At 37.4% G+C, this 24002-nt stretch overlaps 1 protein-coding gene across 1 annotated transcript; it reads left to right on the top strand.

Moving 5' to 3' along the window:
- The first annotated feature begins 243 nt into the window (after nt 1–243).
- LOC135782668 (cyclin-dependent kinase 16) lies at nt 244–22745 on the top strand. Its single transcript, XM_065293114.1, has 17 exons — nt 244–456; nt 4199–4342; nt 6445–6569; nt 7254–7379; nt 8990–9046; nt 12608–12722; nt 13192–13286; nt 13716–13778; nt 14416–14539; nt 14648–14768; nt 16534–16631; nt 17107–17206; nt 17592–17634; nt 18879–18969; nt 19189–19266; nt 20003–20095; nt 21312–22745. Exons 2-16 carry the CDS (start codon nt 4228–4230, stop codon nt 20080–20082), a joined length of 1431 nt encoding a protein of 476 aa, XP_065149186.1. The 5' UTR covers nt 244–456; nt 4199–4227; the 3' UTR covers nt 20083–20095; nt 21312–22745.
- Nucleotides 22746–24002: the final 1257 nt, after the last annotated feature.

Genomic DNA, 24002 nt, shown 5'->3' with positions numbered 1-24002 from the left:
CCCTCCCGATACTATAGGAATGTCTTCAGTTTAATCACAAATAAAAGTGTTTAATTATCATAAAATGGATGCCCTACAGAATACAACCTATCATTTTAAATATGTCCTCAAAAATATTGAAATCTAATATATATCAGTAAAACATATAGATCATCATCTGTCTGTGTAATGTCCATGTTGTATATGGTGCAGTTCTCAGATATGAGCACATGTGATGAATTCATTCCGTTATGGGATGTTTCACTGGATCACCGTCAGCAGCACGGGTCACGTGACGGCAAGGAGTCCCGCCGGTGCCGGACAGGAGAAGATCCGATCATATGTTCACGACTGAATCAGACCTTCACATGTTATTTATCTCGACGACACATCAGTGTGATGATCGCAGACAGCGTCAGTGAATGCGGCGGTATTAACGGAGAACACACGCGTCAGTCGCGTCGCGTCTCACTGCAGGTACCGTATGATGGGGCGATGCGCTTCTTTATTTCATGCGTGCTAACGCTTCAGTTATTACACCGGAGATTCAGAGTTGTGTTATTAATGTTGTGTTATTAGTGTTTATATACAACATTCACATTTAGTGATTTCAGCGGTTACCCTTACAAAACACTTAAAGCCTTAGTGTAATCACGACATCATTTACTTTCATTTCAACCCGTTATTTACTAAATGCTTTAATGAAAGTATTACTCATCTTCATACTAAAAATATATTATTCTTTGCTTATATGTGTGTGTGCGCATGTGATTGTGTGTTAAATAGGAACATCACTTTGAATGAAAACTAAATTATTTAATATTTATAAAAAATATAATATTTATAAAACAACTAGATTTAAAACGAAGATGATTTATATAATGTTCAGGCTATTTCATGAGAATCTTGACCCAGCCCTTTCTCATCCATCAAACCATCATTGACAATTCAAGGCCAAACTTTGACACTTCGTATTTGTACAAAAAAGTCAAATCAGTTTAGTTTAGATAAACCACTCAAGTAAAGCTGCTTTGCTTCCTATAGTTTTCCTTTAGTTCAGAGTATTCTTGAATAGATTCATGATGTACAAGAAGAGCCTAAATGTTGTGTAGCTTTTATCTAACCTCACATGTGCTGATGTTATCTGAAGCTTTAGTGACTTTAACCTCTGGAGCAGCAGGTAAAAACTAAACCTGAGGATGCAGCGGCACTCACAACAGCTCTGTAGATGAGATTAATAATTTAAAGGGTTAGTTCACCCCAAAATGACAATTTGATAATAAATCACTTACCCCTGTGTCGTTCTAGACCACCAAGTCCTTCGTTTGTCTTCAGATCAGATTTTGAGATATTTTTGATGAAAACCGGGAGGCTTGTGACTGTCCCATAGACTACAGTTTGATTTACAAAATTCACAGTGTCAGTGCCAGTGGGCGTTAAGCAATCACATATCTTTCTATTTAAATTAATGAAGTCCCACGCTTTATTTTCTCTCGGGCATTCCTACTCGCTTTAATTATGATGGACATCAGATTATTAATATGTAATGGATGTATTTTATTTAGTCTACAATAAAACTGTTCATTAATATGTATTATAGGCCTCTTATATTATGTTTTTTTTTTAAGTCGATTATTTCATTTTTGAGCATCAATGTAGAATCGTTCACATCAGCATCACAGTGCATCAGAAAAAAATCTCAGAAAATGGCAAATGTTGATCATTTTATGTTTAATTACTCTTTGGAGCACTGGGAACACTAGACGAGAGCTTAATAACCTTATTTTTGTTAAAACCGTCATTTCTTTAATAGTTTTGCCTGTCGTAATTAGCTCATGCGCATTCCGACTAGTTTTCCTTGTCACATATGAGGAGAATTCCAATCAGAAGTGATCATCCCTAAGCCCTATATTCTCTTCAAAGATCAGAGTACTTGACTGTGCAGAGAGTTGGGCAATGGTTTCTCATTGTGTGGCCACTAAAAATAAACTTGGAGAAACGAGCAATGAAAATAACGTCATTTTCTTTACATTTGGAGCGAAAGTTTAAGCGGCGTCCCCTTCCCAACGTGCCATTCAACTGCGCACAAACATGGTTTTGAATTTGTCCATGCTCTCTCTCACCAGGCTTGGTTGTGCAGGAGCGATTCTAGCTTTTTAATATTGGGGGGGCTGATTTAAATGTTTTTTTTATAATTTGATTGGATTTTATACTAACCTTAATGCAGTATTCCAAAATATATGTAGGCTATAACATCAGTGTCCATTTACTTTTGTGCATGACTGCATTTTCCTCTAACACAACATCCACAATATGTTTCCGTTAAATGAACCTAATATGACAAAACATGATATGGTTTTAAAGTATGTCTTCAATGGGTGTTAAGAACTGGAGATAAACAAGGGGTGAATTTTTCTTTACAGTTGATAGGAAAGTGTCTTTTATTTCTCCTGCAACATACTTTGCAAAATGTTTTTATGATAATGAACTACATAGATGCAGATGTCATCTTGCAGTTAATGTGCAAAAAATTCTTAAAGGGATAGTTCGGCCAAAAATGATAATAAACCCATGATTTACTCACCCCCAAGCTGTCCGAGTTGCATATGTCCATCGTTTATCAGACAAACACATTTTCGGATATTTTAGAAAATGTTTTAGATCTTTCAGTTGATTAAATGTAATGTTACAGGGTCCACCCATAGTCCACGACCTTCAAGTCCAAAAAAAGTGCGTCCATCCTTCACAAATTAAATCCAAACGGCTCCAGGATGATAAACAAAGGTCTTCTGAGGGTAATCCGCGCGGTGTTGTTGTAGAAATATCCATATTTAAAACTTTATTAACGAAAATAAATACCTTCCGGTAGCGCCGCCATCTTAGACTCCTCTGTATTCAGGAGAGAGTATTAGCGTAGTGTACGCACTTTTCTTAGTGACGTATGACAAATTCGGAGGGCGGGGGCACAGAGCAGCAGCAGAGTAGCCTCCGTAGGCTGCGTAAGCTCTCATCCTGAATGCGGACGCGACTAAGATGGTGGCGCTACCGGAATGTATTTATTTTCATCCTATTAAATTATATTAAGCCTTAAACTTTTGCATAATTAAGGGCGTGGCCACTTGAGTGAGGTGTGAACCGCCACTGCTGTCACTAGAGTCGAGCTGGGCGGGCGTGGTTTCAGCAACCAGTCACCCCAGCTTCACCCACGTCCGGCTTTTTTCCAATTTTCGGATATCAGCGAGAAAGGTCCTGTCCCAAATGGCACACTCCGGACTTGTGGTCCTCCTCAGAGTCCACACTTTGATGACATCACGTAGTCCAGACTTTAGGGACCCTTGATGTGAGTCCACGTGGGTGCACCGGAGTCGTATTTTGGGACAGACTCGAGCATCACACCGGAAATAGGTAGAGAGGTTGCCCGTCAGTGTGAACTACTCCCTTCAGTTGTCTGATTGGTTTGATTGCCCTTTCGCAAGGACTTCTGGGTTGCTGCTGCAATGCGGGCTTCGCTGAAGACCGCATCAAGGGGGCAAAGGAGGGTCTGATGAGCACACTTCAAAGTGTAAAAATGACAGATGGGACACCCTACGGACTCGTGGACTAAGCGAGCACGCGCAATTTAAGGCCAAAAGACCGAAAGTCCACATGAAGTGCGCCATTTGGGACAGGGCCTAATGCATGATAACGCGTGGCCAAGATGGCGACGGCAGACACTGCCTACTTTAATCTTCAAAAACAATCTTCAGAAACCTATGGGTGATGTCACGGACACTACGTCCATCTTTTTTTACAGTCTATGGTACAAACACAGAATACGCTTGCAAGTAATTTGTGCATTTATACAAGCTTTCGAAGACAAGCGAAAGACTTGGTGGTTTTCAACGACAAGTGATTTATGATCAAATTTAAATTTTTGGATGATCTGACCATTTAATGTTGTGAGCCCTCATTCAACATCACACAGTGCCCTTTAAAGAATGAATGCAGTGTGGTTTGGATTTAATTCAATGGCTATTGTCATCATAAAGTGTATTAATGTTTACTCGTGTGTTTTGTGTTTATATAGGTCTGAGTGGACTGTGTGTGTGTGTCATACTTTACATCATTGCTATATAAATAAAATGTCTTTTGGTACTGTAAAAGATTGATGTCATTGATGTCTGGTCTTCAGAAAGATGCATGCAGCTATTAAATGTTTCTGTATAATCTCAACACACAGAATCCTTGGCCATAGGGCAGCCAGCTTTGATGGACCGCATGAAGATCATTAAAAAGCGTCTGTCTATGAGCTTGCAAAGCGTTCGGCATGTGGACAACAGTCTGTCAGAGCTTCCTGAACTTTCTGGACTGGATGAGGACAATGGTAAGAAACACACAATCTTATGTGTTTCTGCACCATCCGGTGTTGATGTACAGCAGATGTATGAGGCTCTTCCTTATTTAGGGTTGTTGTCCTTTATGTTTCAGTCATATTTCATTGTGTCACATGCAGGGGCGGAGCCAGACATTGTAGACATTGGGGGCTTAGCCCAAATCTAGGGGTTGCAAGGCATGGTCCCCTGCTGATATTTTTCCCATTTATGGCAGCTTTACAAACTGTTCTTTAAACTAAATGTTCCTTGTATTAATATTTTGAAACATTAATATACCACATTTTTACAATGGCACTTTAACTTTTCTTATCCAAAAATAGGCAAAATATGTTTGCTGTAATCCAATAACTATGAAGTTACATAAGAGGGAATAACAATTTTGACTTCACTAGCAGAACAATTTTCCACCTGTTTCTTGAAGTTTTCGCTCTCTCCACCCTCCTCTCTCCCCCTTTGCACTGACATTTATCATACATATGCATATTGTAATGTAAGAGATTGAGGATTCACATTTTATAACAGTCTATCAATGCATTTCTGATGTGAAAAACTTGTGTGAAAATGAAAAACTGAGAACAGTGCATTCTATTTAATTGTTATATACACAATGCTCATTTGGTTAAAAGAAAAAATTTAATTCAAATTATTTTAAAGGACCAGATTGCCGTTTGCCTATTATGCAATTTTTAGCTTTCTCATTTGTTAGGATTTATCTAATAATTCTGTTGCACCAAACAAAAAAAGGAGATTTACATTTAACCCATCATTTTGATCATGGTTTTAAGTTATATTTAAAGTCGCAATGAAATTGAAAAGAAAAACTATGTAATAATAATAATAATAATAGATTTTATTTATAAAGCGCTTTTCATTCCAAGGAATCTGAAAATGCTACAGTTTAAAACATATACGACAATGCAAATAAAATCCAACAAATTAAGTGCTACAATTAAAAATTAGAACCACAATGCAAATAATAGAATAATCAACATAAAAAAGCCTTTCTAAAAAGATAGGTCTTCAGATCAGCTTTAAAAGAGTCCAGGCTCTGTACTGTTCTGTTCAATATTTTTAATATTGTGGTATTATTAACAAATGACTTATCTGTGAGCTTCATTATTTTTAAAAAATGTGTGTGTAGTCATAATCTTTAATCAAAAATGTAAATCTATACCTCTCCTCAAAAGGATCTCTCTTCACTTCCAGTCATAATTATGGCAGGTGGGCGGGGTCCGGGAGAAGATCGCAGTGATTTGCAATTAGCAACACGACCCAACTTCAAACGATCCAATCAGATCTCGATGGACAAATTCAAATCCAGCCCTGCCTTATTTAATCTCTAAAGCCATTTCATTCGGATATACGTCACCACGGGGAAAATAAGGCAATCGCTACTTCCGTTTCATGGCGACTTTAAGATAAACTTTATTCCCGTGGCACCATAACTTGAAACCTAGATTTAAATCTCGATTATGGATTAATTTAATAAAGGTTTAAATAAAATGAAATGCACATTAAATTAAAATATGTGGTAGAGGTCTGACAAAAACAGGCCTCGGCGAGGTGTTTAAAAATTAAAGCACATTGCACTGTCAAAGTGCAATGGTTGGGGCGAGATTTCCGGGATGTAAGGAATATGTTAAACATTAACCAGCAGCGGTAGCGGTGATGATGAGGCGAGCACCAGTGATCACGACTACCTCTCTCATTTCTTATGCCTGCATTTTGCGTGTCAAGTCCATGTCAAATTTTGAGTTATTGCTGTCAAAGTCTTAGTTGAATCTTATTTAATAGATAAAATATCTTTATCTTGCACAAATGTAAACAGTCATATTTGGGGATGTTTAGGGAAATGAATGGCATATTCAGATTAATCATGTTTGCCCTACTCTATTTACATATGGTCCTTCTTTGGAAAATGATTCTAAGGGATGACAGATTTCTGGTATATTTGTAGCCTAAATCAGTAAATGTTGGTGATCTAAAGTAGTTTGGTGATCTAATACAGATCATTTTAACTGTATGCTTCAATCTCTTTCATATGTAAGATGAACCCAAGGCTTTAGGATGTTGACTGTGTGTGTACTTACAGGTGCAGTCCACAGAAAGATGGGATCAGATGGTGAAAGTGATCAGGCTTCAGGAACCTCATCTGATGAAATTCAAAGTCCTGTAAGAGTCCGGATGCGAAACCTTTCTCAACGCATCTCTAATGAGGTACACACAGCATCACTAATCTCACCAGAGGACTTTTGATTCTTTCATTCTTAACCTTGGGTAGACTTCTGAATCCTGGATTATCTTGATTTGTTTAACACTTTGTTTTCTTACTTGCGTTTCTTCTGTATAAATAAATCAATATTGGTGCATGCTGATTTATGTTTAGTTCAGCTCAATCATAGCTCAATAGTACAGTACACACCCCATTAGTTTCACAATACACTTGTATAGCTTCCAGCAGATGCTCACTTTCCCTTTTCTCTCTTCATGGATGTCTTCATTATTCTGCAGTTCACACACGTATGTCCTTACTCACTCACGGGAAAATGACTTTCAGCTACATCCACTGAACTCTTTACACGTCTCAGATCCCCTTACCGTTTACATCTTCTTGGTCATTCATTCGTTCGGCAGCTCCTGAACGCCACGAGGATAGATTCCTCAAATATTTACCTCACATTTTGTCATTGCATAAGATGAAGTGTTTATAATAAGAAAAACAAACTTGACAACGTCCTCTCTTCATATAGTTTGTAAAGGTCTAGTGTTTTTAAGTGTTACTTACAGCATGTGACCAAATGACATTATATTGCATTAAATTAATTCAAAGTTCTTGCAGTAGGTACAGCAGCTCCAAAAAGTTACACCTTTTTGAATGTCATTATTTTATTTGTCTATTAGGACATCAATAAACGCCTGTCACTACCAGCAGATATCCGTTTGCCAGAGGGTTACCTGTTGAAGTTTGCTACAAACAGTCCTCCGTTTGACAAACCTCTTAGTCGAAGACTTCGCCGAACTTCACTTGTGAGTCTTGACATAATGAAGATTTTAAGAAACATTTATTTTTTTGGTTTTGAACTCTTGTTTTTAAATGCTTTTCATTTGCCTCAAAGTATAATGTAGACAGTATTAAAAAGGAAGCATATGTACACTAAACAACAGTTAGCTGTCTGTGACATCATCATTTGGCATTTTCTCCTTCATTTCCTCACTTCCATCTCAACCATAGACATTAGAGAAATAACTAGACCGGGCGTTGGCTACTGAATCATGGGTCAATGGCACCACAATATTAGTGGTTGCAACTTCTCCATTAATCTCATAGCAACTGAAGCTAAAAATGCCTTCATCGTGTCTAGTTTGGAAGTGTACAAACGGTCACACAACTCAAATCAAGTCAAGGGCATTGGGGGGTATAGTAGCTGAAAGAAGATCATGTTTTAAAAAAAAAAAATTATGTATATAGTGCTTTTCACAATTGTTGAATTGTTCCAAAGCTGCTTTACATTAATAAAAACAAGAGAAAACAGAGAAATCATAGTACAAATGCAATGTATACTGTGTAACGGAATGTAATTCTATGTTTGCTAATGTCATCTGACTCCCAATAGGTTGAAAAAAAATTCCTAGGAGAAAAACCCTGTGGGGAAAAAAACCTTTGAAAGTGAGCCAGACATACATAGCTGATACTATAGAGGATATACTATATATATATCGACTAATATATGTGAATTAAAATTTTAATAATTTTAAAAGTTAAAGGAAGCATTTGGTTGTCACTGGGTGATCCATTAAAAGATAAAATTATATACTTTAGGATTTATTAAGTATTAAAAAATTAGAAATAAAGCCCAGTGGTCAGACATCAGCTGGGCATCACAATGATAGAAATGCAGACTGTCACTCTTTGATTTGGATTTGCTGATTTTGCTGAAAGCACAAGAAAACTAAATAGTTGGGGTTGCCTCCGCAAACCAAATCAATATATGACAAGCGTATACGATCCTTATGATTCCTTATAAAAATAATAATTATAAGTCTTAATAATCAAGATTTTAAGCAAATGTAGACTAAACATTTAAATACTTCACATAGATCAAAAATTATTGAAATCGGTTGAGAAATGTAAAAGTTAGTGGGTTTTATATTTAAAAAAGTTGCACCTTCCCCATTTACTCTCATTTGTTTGCAGGCTACTCTTGCCACTGCCAATAATATGGCGGTGGCGCTGACCCATGGCAGCAGCTGACCAAAGCAGCCAATTAGAAGTCTAGTTGTTTCTTATATGTCTATGTTCTTACCTGGCCACATGAGCGGTTTGTGGTTCACTCCCAAATGATATAATGTGAACAAGTGTTAGTCTCAGATGTGCACTAAACCTAAATGGTGCTGGTGTAAACCGGTGTAAATTCATTGTAGTGCTGGTGCAAACAGTCACAGATGAGCAGAGAAAAGATTAACTGAACAATCACTTCATTACAAAATTTCACTTTATTCAAATAATTTTTTCTAACTGCTTAATGATTAGTAAATTGTTTGCATATTTCCAGTGATTAGACTTTTTGTGTACGACAAACAACATGGGCTTGATATGCATCTTTGACGAAACCCAATCACTGACATTTCTCTTACAGTCTGAAATTGGCTTCGGCAAATTGGAAACATACATCAAACTGGACAAACTGGGAGAGGTGAGATAATGACAAGCTTAATGTTTCTCCATATTGATTAAATGGTTAGGAGGTTTTGTCAAACTGAGTAAGTTTAACTTAAAAAATCGAATGCTTTAATTCTGCTTTTTATAAATCTTTAGATTTAATGATGCATACAGTAGTCCAGTCGGCAGAAGTGCTGAGAAAACACCTCATGGTTAATGTCAGTAGAGAGGGGGCGGGGCTTAACAAAGAGTCACAAAGAAATGCAAATATATTGTGTTCCATTTGCCTAATAACATAGCAGCAAAAAGCACATTTTATGCCTGGGAAACATGTCCAGTACAGTGAGTATTTTTTTATAATTTCTGACAATTTTATCATAGTTTCACAAAAAAATCTGATAAAGTGCAGTAAAACTTAGCTGTGAGTGTTTTTTTCTAAAACACACTAATAGTCTGTCAAAATCATGTATTGTGTTTTCCCTTGTCCAAGTCTTTTATTTTGAAGTTTTGTATTTGTTAGCCATGTTTGTAGTTCTCTGTAGTTCTGTTTCTTATGGGTCCTTGTCTGATTGTTCCTCAGGTGTTTCTTGTTACTTTGTTTCCCTTGTGAATAAATAGCTTAGTGTTTCAGTTGTCCTTTGTCAATCTTCGTTGGATTATCTTGTTTGGTGTTTTGACTTCTTTGTTTTATGTATTGTTTTGAGTTTATTCATTAAAGTTTGCTTGGATATGGATTCTCTGCCTGCCTTTATCCTAACGTTACAGTCATCCAAACACTGCCCAAACACCTAGGCTAAAACAAATTAAACAGACATCCAACCATAGCCTAAAAAATAAAGTGGTATGTACAGTAAACAGAGTGCAAATCTAGCCAATTATATACTGAATGTACAGATTATGACAATTGCAAACATTTACAGTGAATGTGAATATAATAACAATATAGGAGAAAAAGAGACGAAAATAAAATATATAAATAGTGGTAAGAACAAGGTGTTATTGCACATTTAGTAGCTTGTAATTGTGTGAATATTGGAGTGTGTAGTCCATATTATTATTATAATTATTATTAAGTGATCATTGTCTGACATTCATTGGTGTTTGGATGTCAGTGTAGGTGTTTGGATGTCAGTGTTGATGTTTGAATTTCAGTGTAGGTGTTTGGATCTCAGTGCAGGTGTTTGGATCTATGTGTAGGTGTTTGGATCTATGTGTAGGTGTTTGGATCTCTGTGAAGGTGTTTGGATCTCTGTGTAGGTGATTGGATGTAGGTGTTTAGATCTCTGTGTAGGTGTTTGGATGTAGGTGTTTGGATCTCAGTGCAGGTGTTTGGATCTCAGTACAGGTGTTTGGATGTAGGTGTTTGGATCTCTGTGTAGGTATTTGGATGTAGGTGATTGGATCTCAGTGCAGGTGTTTGGATCTCTGTGTAGGTGTTTGGATCTCTGTGTAGGTGTTTGGATCTCTGTGTAGGTGTTTGGATCTCTGTGTAGGTGTTTGGATCTCTGTGTAGGTGTTTGGATGTAGGTGTTTGGATCTCTGTGTAGGTATTTGGATGTAGGTGTTTAGATCTCTGTGTAGGTATTTGGATGTAGGTGTTTGGATCTCAGTGCAGGTGTTTGGATCTCAGTGCACGTGTTTGGATCTCTGTGTAGGTATTTGGATGTAGGTATTTGGATCTCTGTGTAGGTGTTTGGATGTAGGTGTTTGGATCTCAGTGCAGGTGTTTGGATCTCAGTGCAGGTGTATGGATCTCAGTGCAGGTGTTTGGATCTCAGTGCAGATGTTTGGATCTCAGTGTAGGTGTTTGGATCTCAGTGTAGGTATTTGGATGTAGGTGTTTGGATCTCAGTGCAGGTGTTTGGATCTCTGTGTAGGTGTTTGGATCTCTGTGTAGGTGTTTGGATCTCTGTGTAGGTGTTTGGATCTCTGTGTAGGTGTTTGGATCTCTGTGTAGGTGTTTGGATCTCTGTGTAGGTATTTGGATGTAGGTGTTTGGATCTCAGTGCAGGTGTTTGGATCTCTGTGCAGGTGTTTGGATCTCTGTGTAGGTGTTTGGATCTCTGTGTAGGTGTTTGGATCTCTGTGTAGGTGTTTGGATCTCTGTGTAGGTATTTGGATCTCTGTGTAGGTATTTGGATGTAGGTGTTTGGATCTCTGTGTAGGTATTTGGATGTAGGTGTTTAGATCTCTGTGTAGGTATTTGGATGTAGGTGTTTGGATCTCTGTGTAGGTGTTTGGATCTCTGTGTAGGTGTTTGGATCTCTGTGTAGGTGTTTGGATGTAGGTGTTTGGATCTCAGTGCAGGTGTTTGGATCTCTGTGTAGGTGTTTGGATCTCTGTGTAGGTGTTTGGATCTCTGTGTAGGTGTTTGGATCTCTGTGTAGGTGTTTGGATCTCTGTGTAGGTATTTGGATCTCTGTGTAGGTATTTGGATGTAGGTGTTTGGATCTCTGTGTAGGTATTTGGATGTAGGTGTTTAGATCTCTGTGTAGGTATTTGGATGTAGGTGTTTGGATCTCAGTGCAGGTGTTTGGATCTCTGTGTAGGTATTTGGATGTAGGTATTTGGATCTCTGTGTAGGTGTTTGGATGTAGGTGTTTGGATCTCAGTGCAGGTGTTTCGATCTCAGTGCAGGTGTATGGATCTCAGTGCAGGTGTTTGGATCTCAGTGCAGATGTTTGGATCTCAGTGTAGGTGTTTGGATCTCAGTGTAGGTATTTGGATCTCTGTGTAGGTGTTTGGATGTTGGTGTTTGGATCTCTGTGTAGGTGTTTGGATCTCTGTGAAGGTGTTTGGACCTCTGTGAAGGTGTTTGGACCTCTGTGTAGGTGTTTGGATCTCTGTGAAGGTGTTTGGATCTCTGTGAAGGTGTTTGGACCTCTGTGAAGGTGTTTGGATCTCTGTGTAGGTTTTTGGAACTCTGTGTAGATAACTGGATCTCTGTGCAGGTGTTTGGATATCTGTGCAGGTATTTGAATCTTTGTGTAGGTGTTTGTAGTTGCTTGGATCTCTGTGCAGGTGTTTGGATCCTTGTGTAGGTGTTTGGATTTCTGTGCAGGTGTTTGGATCTCTGTGTAGGTGTTTGGATCTCAGTGCATGTTTGGATCTCTGTGTAGGTATTTGGATGTAGGTATTTGGATCTCTGTGTAGGTGTTTGGATGTAGGTGTTTGGATCTCAGTGCAGGTATTTGGGTCTCTGTGTAGGTGTTTGGATGTAGGTGTTTGGATCTTAGTGCAGGTGTTTGGATCTCTGTGTAGGTGTTTGGATCTCTGTGTAGGTGTTTGGATCTATGTGTAGGTGTTTGGATCTCTGTGTAGATAACTGGATCTCTGTGTAGATAACTGGATCTCTGTGCAGGTGTTTGGATCTCTGTGCAGGTATTTGGATCACAGTAGAGGTGTTTGGATCACAGTGCAGGTGTTTGAATCTCTGTGTATATTTAAATATGTTTGTGTGTGTGTGTGTGTGTGTAACATAGAAACCATGTTATTTTGAAACATAAATCTCAGGCAGTCATTTACAGCATTTGTGTTGGGAATAAATTAAAAGTAATCAGAATCTGAACATGTGCTTATGTGTTATTTTATGTAGGGTACATATGCAACAGTGTTTAAGGGTCGTAGTAAACTAACGGATAATCTAGTTGCTCTGAAAGAAATCAGGCTGGAGTATGAAGAGGGAGCACCCTGCACCGCCATACGAGAAGGTACAATTCAAATACATTCACACACACGCACATACATTCATTTATAGTGAATCGCACGTGTATATTTGATACAAAATTGGCCAGAGACTCACCTACAAAATATTTGTTGATATATACTTGTCGCTCTTATAATTTTCCTCATTCAGTTCACACGTTTCTCATTCCCTCAATTTCTTGCAGTTTTCTTCATAGCCGGTTTATTGATTTGCATGTAAAGGCATGAAAACAGGTTTCTATAATAAGCAGATTCTTTTTTAGTTATCCGATTACTCTGTGCATGTAAACCACTTAATGTCTAATCTCTAAACAGTGTCAGGAAGATCCACAGTTTGGATTTAATACTAATTTTAATTCAAATTGTTTTGCTTATATGATTTGTAATTGTAAAGTGTCAGCGACATAAGACTGAAGAAATGATTTGAATGTCTCCGTGTTGATGTCCTGTCATGTTTCTCTCTCTCTCTGTCAGTGTCTCTCCTGAAGGAATTGAAACACGCCAACATCGTCACCCTGCACGACATCATTCACACAGACAAGTGCCTTACATTAGTCTTTGAGTACCTGGTGTGTGACATTTCTTCAGTGTTATATTTCTATTTGTGTGTGTGTGTGTGTGTGTGTGTGTGTGTGTGTGTACCTGGTAATTATCACGTTGTGGGGACCAATTGTCCCCACAAAGATAGGAATACCAGTGTTTTTGTGACCTTGTGGGGACATTTTGATGTCCCCATGAGGAAACAAGCTTATAAATCAAACAGAATGATGTTTATTGAAAATGTGAAGAAGCAGAATGGTTTCTGTGATGGTTGGGGTTAGGGAATGGGGCAGGTAAGCGGAATAGAATATACAGTTTGTACAGTATAAAATGCATTACGTCTATGGAATGTCCCCACAAAACATGGAAACCAGAGTGTGTGTGTGTGTGTCTGTGTGTGTGTGTGTGTGTGTGTGTGTGTATCTTTGTAACGTGTGTACATTGCATGTTTGTTTCAGGAGCGAGATCTGAAGCAATACCTGGATGACTGCGGCAGTATCATGAATGTGTTTAATGTAAAGGTGAGCAACTGAAGAATCAATCTGCCTGATGGATCAAATATTTGTGATATTAATCCCAAAAATACAGGAGAAGATGATTTTCTTAATGGGTTTTTCAACAGAAACACATTAAACACCATTCAAAACTTACAAATAGTTATTATTAACCCTGATAGAATAATAAATTTCTGTGTATACAATAAAGTTTCAATACACCCATGTGCAGAACTTTAAAGCTTCATTATACTGTAGTGGTAGAGAAAGCTTGGAAAGTCATTCAATAATTCATAGATTTTGATTTATCATCTAGCATATGCAGTATATTCACAGTGGTGAAAAGATGATAGCTTTTGTGTTTTAAGCCTCAGTGTTTAATATGAATAAAAGGAAAAAGAAGAAAGCCCGCAAACTATATTCATACACTGCAAAAAAATGACTTTCTTACTTAGTATTTTTGTCTTGTTTTGCGTACAAATATCTAAAAAATATTAAATGAAGATGCATTTTCTTCATGAGCAAAATAACCTAAGAAAATAAGTCTGGCTTTTAGACAAAAATATACAATTTAAGTGAATTTGTGCTTTGTTCTGTCTATTTCCATCATGTGTGTGTTGCTCTACTGCTAAAGCTTTTCACATTCTCTACGCCCGCTCTATAGATTTTCCTGTTTCAGTTGTTGCGAGGTCTCGCTTATTGTCATGGGAGAAAAGTTTTGCACAGAGATCTGAAACCTCAAAACCTTCTCATCAATGACAGAGGAGAGCTGAAACTTGCTGACTTCGGTAGACACAATCACAAATTTACCAAATCTCTCAACGATTTACATTTACTGTATGGAGATTTCTATTCCTAAACTCATTCCCAGTAAAGTGTATTTGTGTCGGTTGTAGGTCTTGCACGTGCAAAGTCAGTGCCCACAAAGACCTTCTCCAATGAAGTGGTGACCCTCTGGTACAGACCTCCAGATGTGCTGCTGGGCTCCACAGAATACACCACCTCCATTGACATCTGGTAAGATTCTTTACATTCAATATCACCAGAAACTCTTTAATGAATTACAATTAAACTAATAAATATCAAACTGTAGATCAGGGGTCTCCAACCCTGCTCCTGGGGAGTTACTGTCCTGCAGATTTTAGCTTCAGCCTCAATTAAACACAGCTGAAGCAGCTAATCAAGGTGTTCAGTGTTGTGTGATAATTACAGACAGGTGTGTTGGAGCTGAAGTCTGCAGGACAGTAGCTCATCAGAAGCAGGGTTGGAGACATCTGCTGTAGAGGATGCATATAAGAAATATCTCAGAGATGGAGAGCTGATGATATATGGCCATCAGTATGATTAAAAAGAGCCTGTCTGATAAGATTTACGAAAATGTATTCAGGTAGCCTACATAATGAATGTGGTGATGAATGTGTTTATGTTATAGCATCTATTGACCAGGAGAGGTCCTCAACACTTGATAATGACATAATGATACAAATTTTGTGTCCATATGATTCAATTAAATGTAAAAGGGTTAAAATGTAAAAATAAATTTGCAGATTACTTGCATACATTCTCTTTTTTGAGGACCAAGTCTGAAATTTGTAGTTTTATTTTATTTTGACAGAATATTTGGGGGATAATTGCAAAAATATCAATGTGGTTTAACCGATCTGTGTCAATTGGTGTAACTAGTATTTTTTTAAATGAAAATATTAATATATTCATAAAAAATGTGGAATAAAATATCTAGTTTAGTGTAATATGATTTTTTACATATAATGTTACATCTTTGTCAAAGATTATTTAGAAAACAGAGCTGTTTTTAGCATATGTTTGGACAAATATTACAAAAACGCATACAAATTTACATTTAGGAATAACTAATAAAATGATATTTAAAAATGTTTTGTTTTTATGATTACGCTTACATGCTATCAAAGTGGATAAAATATGTAATATTTCTCATTCTTTGGCAATTGGTGGTTACACCATCTGACATTTTCAGGTCCTTCCAGTCTTAACTTTCATAAAAGGGGTGCAAATGTAATTTTTATTGCATCAAATCAACATAAATACACTGTGCATTGAAATAAACCTGATGCATGCTTTTAAAACAAGTTTTTTTATTTCTCATCTTGCCAAACCGTTTTTGTCACTGATCCGAGTACTGCTGTGTTTGAATTTTAACCTTGAATATTTATGCATTAAACGCTGCCCTGCGTTTTTCCGCGTTTGGCACTGAGCGCCCAGAGTTGAAAAATGTTTAACTTTGGGTGAAACGCTTAGCTCATCAATGTCACTTTTCACTCAGCTATCCAATCACAGTTGAGAAGGGGCGGGACAAATATCACAACAACCAATCGGTGCAACAACTGATAAACAGAGCAGAGGTATCATAGCAACCAAAGCGTTGGCAAGCACACACAGTTTTCCGTTTTCAGCCATGTTTGGTGTAAAAAAAACCCTAAAGGGTTTTTGCGGTGTTTCGGTCATCTGCTGTGAGTGAAGTGATGGGAGGACAGTGAAGAGAGGAGAAGGTTGAGAATAGTTGGCGGGTGTTGATGATCTTATTTTGAAAGTAAGCTTTATTGACTGTCAAGATGTTAACAATAGCATAGAAAGAGAAGAGACATTTGCAGATGTCAGCAGGGTCACTTCCTCTCTGCAGCCCTGAGTTTGGTCTGGTGGTTTAATGAGTCTGATCTTCTGTACACAGACTCTACAGTAAACATAGTAAACAGCATGTCATAGAAACACTAATGTCTGTTTGCTTGTGTGTCTGTTATCACAGGGGTGTAGGTTGTATATTCTATGAAATGATCACAGGACGGCCTCTCTTCCCTGGGTCAACAATCGAGGATGAACTTCATCTTATATTTCGTATCTTGGGTAAGAGTTGTAACAGAATTACACAAAGTGATTGGAACAAGTTTGTTTTCGCAGACAGTATTATAAATCATATAATTATATCATATAAATATATATATTACATACACACACACATTCTGGTTTCCATGTTTTGTGGGAACATTCCATAGACGTAATGCATTTTATACTGTACAAATTGTATATTCTATTCTATTCCCTTCCCCAAACCCTAACCCCAACTATCACAGAAAACTTTATTGTACCTTAGATTTTCAAGAAACATCATTCTGTTTGATTTATAAGCTTGTTTCCTCATGGGGACATCAAAATGTCCCCACAAGGTCACAAAAATACTGGTATTCCTATCTTTGGGGACAATTGGTCCCCACAACATGATAATTACCAGGTACACACACACACACACACACACACACACACACACACACACAGTGTTTGTAGTGTGATTATTTGATGATGGTCATTCTGTCATCTGCAGGTTCTCCTACTGAGAAATCTTGGCCAGAAGTCAATGACAGCTTCTATTCATACAACTTTCCTCATTATGAGGGTGAATCTCTCATCACTCATGCACCCAGGTATGTTTCTCATCCTATTGGACTATTGTTGTGATATCCAGATGCGTCGATACGATAACGTGCTGTGTCTTTTGTTTACTTTGGGGTTTGTTACATTTTGCATGCCGTTAACATGTGCTAATACATACTTACACACCAGAGAAAATGTAAAATCTTGAATCAAGGGGCTCTTTAATGATACCAAGACCTGTGGTCAAAAGATCAAGGCAAATTTCATTCCTAGTGTTGTGACCCCTTTAGGATATCAAAACATGCAAGTGTCCTCATAAACACATAACTCATGCTGTTCATATATGGGGCGGGCATTGTGTATAGAGTGAAGTGTTGACATGATGCCGTGATGTTTCACCTGTGTTTAAAAGCATGTGTTTTCTGTGTTTTACAGGATCGGCAGTGACGGCCATGACCTCCTGTGCCAGTTGTTACAGGTAATGCCAGGAAGTTCTTATTTTATTTTGCATTTTAACTCTTTCCCCGCCATTGACGAGATATCTCGTCAATTAAGAGAAAACGCTTCCCCGCCAATGACGAGATATTCCGTCTTTCCGCAATACCGCTATTATCCACCAGGTGGCGCCCTTCCGCAACTTTTTAAAACCGGAAGTATTGCCCTATGGCAAGCTGCTGCATGTCCGTGTCTGTTTTAAAGATCGCTCTGAATCGAATCTCTATGAAAAGTCCGTCATAAAAATTGAATTATTTCTGCTTTTTGCTCAAAATATGGTGTTTTTGCAAAAACCTACCCATATTCAAAAGCTGATTGCAAAAGAACCACTTAAGGTAGGATGAAACGGTTTTTTTTTTTTTGAAAGCAGAGGGTCTGTTCTTTCATTTGGTATATTGTATGTTTATATATTTAAAGAAGAACATTTTCTGGAAGGCATTAAACTTTAGTGAAAATCATGAAAAACGCTGGCGCTGGCTGGCAACTTTTTAAAAAACGCTGGCGGTGAAAGAGTTAATAAAAAGCAAGTCACAACGCAGTTACAATGGTGAAGGCCAATTTACAGCGATGCACCAAACTTCAACAAATACCAACAGACTCCAACCGATGGCAATATTATCATTTAGACTGAATGAGTTTGTTGGATTAGTGTGAATTGCCCTTTACAAAATGAACTATAGAACTGAAGAATGTGACAAGTAATGAGGGAAATCAACTCCATGACTCTTATTTACATTTACACGACACAAAGTAGTAATGTAGTAAAACATGAAAGTTTCTCCTTTGCATTTGTAAAATATTTAACATAAATAATGCTCTCAAAAAGATCCGCGTTTACATTGATCCGCAAAAACAACTCCTATCTGCTAAATTGACTGTGTGCCAGGCCAGTAAATGTTACTTTTTAAATGTGCACATGCCTATAGACTTAATAAACACACGCGTGTGATGTCACCATTACCACAGATTCGCAGTTTACACAGATACAACAAGGTGTTATCTTGCACTTTGAAACCTGTCTCCGAATTTCCAGCTTCCAGCTCTGTATTTTTACTGGGATTGAACCCATGCCCCAATTGGTTGTCATTTAAAAGTATTTTGCAGTAATACCATATATGCTTTTTACGGTTTAGCTGCTTTGAAACATTGGGAAAATTGTGAAAGCATTGTTGGAATAAAACGTGTGTGTGTGTGTGTGTGTGTGTGTGTGTGTACATGTGTGTGTAGTTTTCAGCGAGGCAGCGAGTTTCTGCAGACGTGGCTCTTCGGCACATTTATTTTAGAGATCTTGGAGACAAAGTTCATGAATTGGCTGACAGTGAGTATTTATTATTACTTCTCATTATCAGTCCTAACAAATTAGTGTTTATTTGTCCATTATTTTAAAGGTTAACCATAGTAATAAAAAAGTACAGTGAATAGTAGAGATTCCTGAAAGTGAATTCCTAACTCATTTAACTTTTTACAATCTCTGTTCAAACAGTAACTTTGACATGTGTTTAGTTCACATTCTGACTGTTAAACTCTGTCACATCAGCTGCTTCAATCTTCTCTATCAAAGAGATTCGTCTACAGAGGGATCCAGGAAAACGCATCATCCCTCACAGAGAGTCAGGTAACTTCAATTTTTTGTCACTTTAGCTTCTGTACACTAAACAAAAAACAATCAGATATAAAAAATACAATAAAATGTATTTAATAATGTCTCAGATATGACCACTGTTTCCTGATTGAGTGAACGAGATGTGTCGGTAATGACAGTAGGGGTCTCTATGCCGTGTCTTGACGTTGGGCGAAGTGAGCACAGGGGGCCTAAGCGTGCCTCCAGTAAACGTTATGTAATGTGTATAATTATTATGTATTATAATATGTACACACATGCATGTATAAAAAATCTATTTATATATTAAGTATTATAAATATTAAAATGTATATACACATGTAAATATTTTTTAAATGTATATTTGCATCTGTGTTCATTTATATATACATAATTATTATACACACACACACTTTTATTCTGCAAACGATTAGTTGGGATTAAGCAGCCCTACACTATTCTAATTGTTAGTTTTAAGCAGCATGATGTTGATCAATAGATGATTCTGACTTGGTGACGTTAGAGCTGAACTGCATGTAACACTAAACATATGCTGCTTTTAAATGGACATTTATTTATTAAACAGAAGTTCTTCTTTAGCCAGATTACACTGCATTTTCTTAATAACATAAATACAAGTTTTAATCCCTTCCAACATTAACTGGAATGTCACTGTTTCTAAATAGCACACACATTCACACAGAGACACACACACTGTATATATCACATGTCTCCTGTATTATTTTAACAGCTCTTTCTTATCGGATGGGTTCGGCCCCACCGGAACATTTTCCTAATGAAGGAATGAATCGTTTTCCCCTCTCCTCATAAACTTGCTCATGTGGTAAATAAAATTTCTCTTCTCTTCTTTTGTCCTGTAAAGGTAGCATATTTTTTATTGTGTTCTTTTTTAAATATCTGCATATGTTTGTGTGTTGTGTTTGTTCGTGTGTGAATCTCACTATTAAATACAGTCCAATTATTGTAATAATACTGACCATGGTCATGATTTAAATGCTCATTATGTTTGATATAGGCTAAAGTTTTAGCTTAAAGGTGCAGTGTGTACATTTTAGCGGCATCTAGGGGTGAGGTTGCAAATTGCAACCAACGGCTCAGTCCATTGCTCACCTCTCGCTTTTGAAACACTTACTGTGCATTCAGACCGCCACCGGCGAGAGCGTCAAAGTGGCCAGAAGTCATTTATTTTCAATGAGAGCTGGCGGCGAGCTCCGGCGAGCAGCGGCGCGGCGCGTCATGTACAGCGTGAGCGTCGAGGAGAGTTGAAATCAGCTCAACTTTATGGTAATGAGATATGACGCGGTTCGGCGGCAACCAATCGGAAGGCGGAAATGTTCACCGGCAACCAATCGGAAGGCGGAAACCTCCGCCTGAGAGGAGTTCAGAGAATGCATTCAATCGTCAGAGCGTCCACTGCAACTTTTCTTTAGCGTCGTTGTCAGGGCAGCCAGAGCTTTTATTGACGCTCTCGCCGGTGGCGGTCTGAATGCACGGTTAGAGATGCTACGCTAGCCGCCACCGGACAAACACGTCATCATCGGATACAACTTAGTAAAAAGGTTTGTCCGTTAAGGGCTTTTGTAGAAACATGGTGGCACAAAATGGCGACCTCCATGTAAGGGGGCATTAAAACGTCTCATTCTAAGTTAATAAACACATAACGGTTCATAATGAAAGGTCTTCATACACCCCTGATATATTTTTGTATATTATGTTGCATTTCTGTCAAGAAATCCTTCTAAAAATTACACACTGCACCTTTAATTTAAGTTGTTTTTTGGCTACAAATTTGTTTAATCTCAATCAAATATGTCTCAAGTGTTTAGGCCAGTGGTCACCAACCCTGTTCCTGGAGATTTATTCTCCTGCATACTTCAACACCCTGCCTCAAAATTTGTAGCCATGAAAAGCTTGATTGGGGTTGGAGCTGAACTCTCACATGTGTACAATAAAATGTTCAAGGTTAAATTGAATTCAAAGTATCCACTGCAAAAAAAAAGTGAAATAAATTAGCTTATTATCATCTAATTTGTCAACAGATCACCTGCAAGGTGCCAGTAGTTGATGGTCAAGATGTCAAAAAGGGAAGAAACCACAGCGCTTATCATATTTTAACAGAAGTTGGATGAAGCCTGTCGGACCTGAGCAAAGCAGAAATGTTTTCACTTCAGCACTGTTTCACCTCTAGATCGTGTTCGTTGATCTTAACATACAGTAAATAAGAAAAAAAAAAGAGAGAGCAGCAGTCGTTCTCTCCCTGTGTGGGTTTTCGCAAAATAAGCCGTTTAACATCATTAACATTTTCTGGGTTTTATTAATTATGTTAGATGCGTCTTTATTCAGTCTCTCTGCTCAGGAGAAATGTCATCATCAGAGTGTTTTGGGTATACTTTACTCTATGTGATGATGATGATGTCACACCGAATGCAAGCCCATCGCTGCTATAAGGAAAAATACAGCAATGTGACCTTTACGCAACATGCATATTCCTCTTCTGTAGATATTATTTGAAATGTGATATTCATTTACTGTATGCATGTACATGTTTTGTTTTTATTCACTATTAGAGATTGACTGTCATGCACAGGGATTTGTAACCATTACTGTATGATGGAGTCGAGGCTGAAGTGTTTTAGTGTATAATGCTTAGCTCTGGTAACCTGAAGGTTTGATGGTTTGACGCTTACTGGTCATGAGAATTTGATCTTGTGTGCTACATGACTACCTACACAGAGTATCCACATACAGATACGTAACACATATACAGTATGCATACTTAGCATGTGACTCAGGACAAACACTGTTACACTGATAAAGAGCTTTAGTCGTAGAGACCCTAAAGAGGTCTGAAAACAGGCGTGGATATTTTACTTATTTACAACTAAAATTTACAAATCTAAGAAATGTGCATGTTTTGCATAAAAATTGAACCATTTCAAGTAAGCAAGTAAAATATCCCGATGTTTGAACTGTAAAAAAATTGCTTAATTGTTATGAACTTATTCAAAAATGTCTGGTACAAAAGTACACTTTATGCAAAGAGTTATTTGTAAGATTCACTGAAGAAAGGATCAAAAGAGACTTAGTTTGACATTATTGTTTTGTATTTTCTTCATTGTGTTATACACATGTGTCATGTCTGAAGATTGATGACTGATGTGGACAATGACAGTGCATATAAAGCTGTAATATTCATTAATGCTGAATGTTATCTGCTTACATAGCCACTCATTCACAGAAGATCTAGTGTTGTTCATCTTGATTTGTGATTTAGGACTTTTGTTTTGAGGTTAAATAATCCTAAAGGCAATAATAGATTAGCTTTAAAGTCTAATCCCATTTTTTTCTGCTTCTTGCAGGACAATAAAAGTCCACACAGAGCACATATCCAAAAACTCTAAATACTTTTTGTCTTAATTACAGTATGAACAAAACATTAGTTTTTTTATGAGTTATTGCTATATTTGTTTGAAATAAATGCCACTTGTTTTAATATTGTGTTTTTATTGCAATGATATTCCTATATTCTGGAGAAAGAGCTGCTGGAAATGTTTGTGATGATCCCTGTGGATTTCCTAATGAGGTCTGATCGCAGTCACACTTATAAAACAAATACTATCTGACTGATTTAATGACATAGATTCACACTGCAGGCTGGAAATCTTCATGAATTTTTTAGATGTTCATGAAGGACATGAGAGATGGATCTGTGCTTGGCCCTTTAAATAAATATTGGTAAGTGTGAACTGTGCCAATCTATCACTTAGTAGAGATGCACAATTAAACAGCTCTCAGTTTTCAACAACACTTGTGTGATGCAACAACAAAATAAATGTATCGACCGAATACATAGATTATTGACATAAACCCAGCTCAGAATAAACACCGCCTTACTGTATTACTGTTGCCTGTTTCTGGCACAAGCAGTGTTAAATTCACTTCATTTAGTTATAGTTTATTTTTATTACCAACGTAAACATGTGTGTGTGTTGTTCATTACTGTGATGGGTTAAATGTAGAGGTTACTTACCATACAAGACGATCTTTTTTAGACATATCTTCAAGCTGTCTTATAAGGACAACTTATATTGTCCTTGAAGAAAAAAAAACATTTAAAGGGGACATATAATGAAAATCTGACTTTTTCTATATGTTTAAGTGCTATAATTGGGTCCAGTGCTTTTATCAACCTAGAAAATGTGAAAAAGAGCAACCAAGTACTCTCGTTTTTGTAAACCATTCTCTGCAAGCATGCGAAAAAATAGGTCATTGAAATTTGGCTCCCCTTGTGATGTCAGCAGGGGATAATACTGCCCCTTAATCTGCACTATCCAAGCACGGCACTGCCATTTAGTACAGAGATCTGGGGTCTCATTTATAAAACTGTGCGTAGGAGCCTTACTAAAAGTCTACGTATATGCACAAAAGCAAAAAATGGCAAATGCCAAAAAATATTAAGACTTATAAAAAGCAATGTTCCTTTTATAAATCACAGATCACCAGCAAGTGTACATAAATTAATTATCCTCAGATCCCACCCTGCAAGCCCATTCCATCAAGATTGTTCTTTATAGATTAGAACCTTTGCGTAGGAACTGGCGTATGTACGTTTCCAGCCCCGTTTTGTGCGTACGCACGCTTTATAAATGAGACCCCAGCTCATTTGCATTTTAAAGTCACCCCCAAAAACTGTCTATTTGCTCGCACTTTGTGTACAAAGTGTCAATTTT

Source organism: Paramisgurnus dabryanus, chromosome 15 (assembly GCF_030506205.2).
Source record: "Paramisgurnus dabryanus chromosome 15, PD_genome_1.1, whole genome shotgun sequence".
NCBI lineage: Eukaryota > Metazoa > Chordata > Actinopteri > Cypriniformes > Cobitidae > Paramisgurnus > Paramisgurnus dabryanus.
The sequence above is the reverse complement of the archived record's forward strand: the minus strand, read 5'-3'. Positions and strand labels throughout refer to the sequence as shown.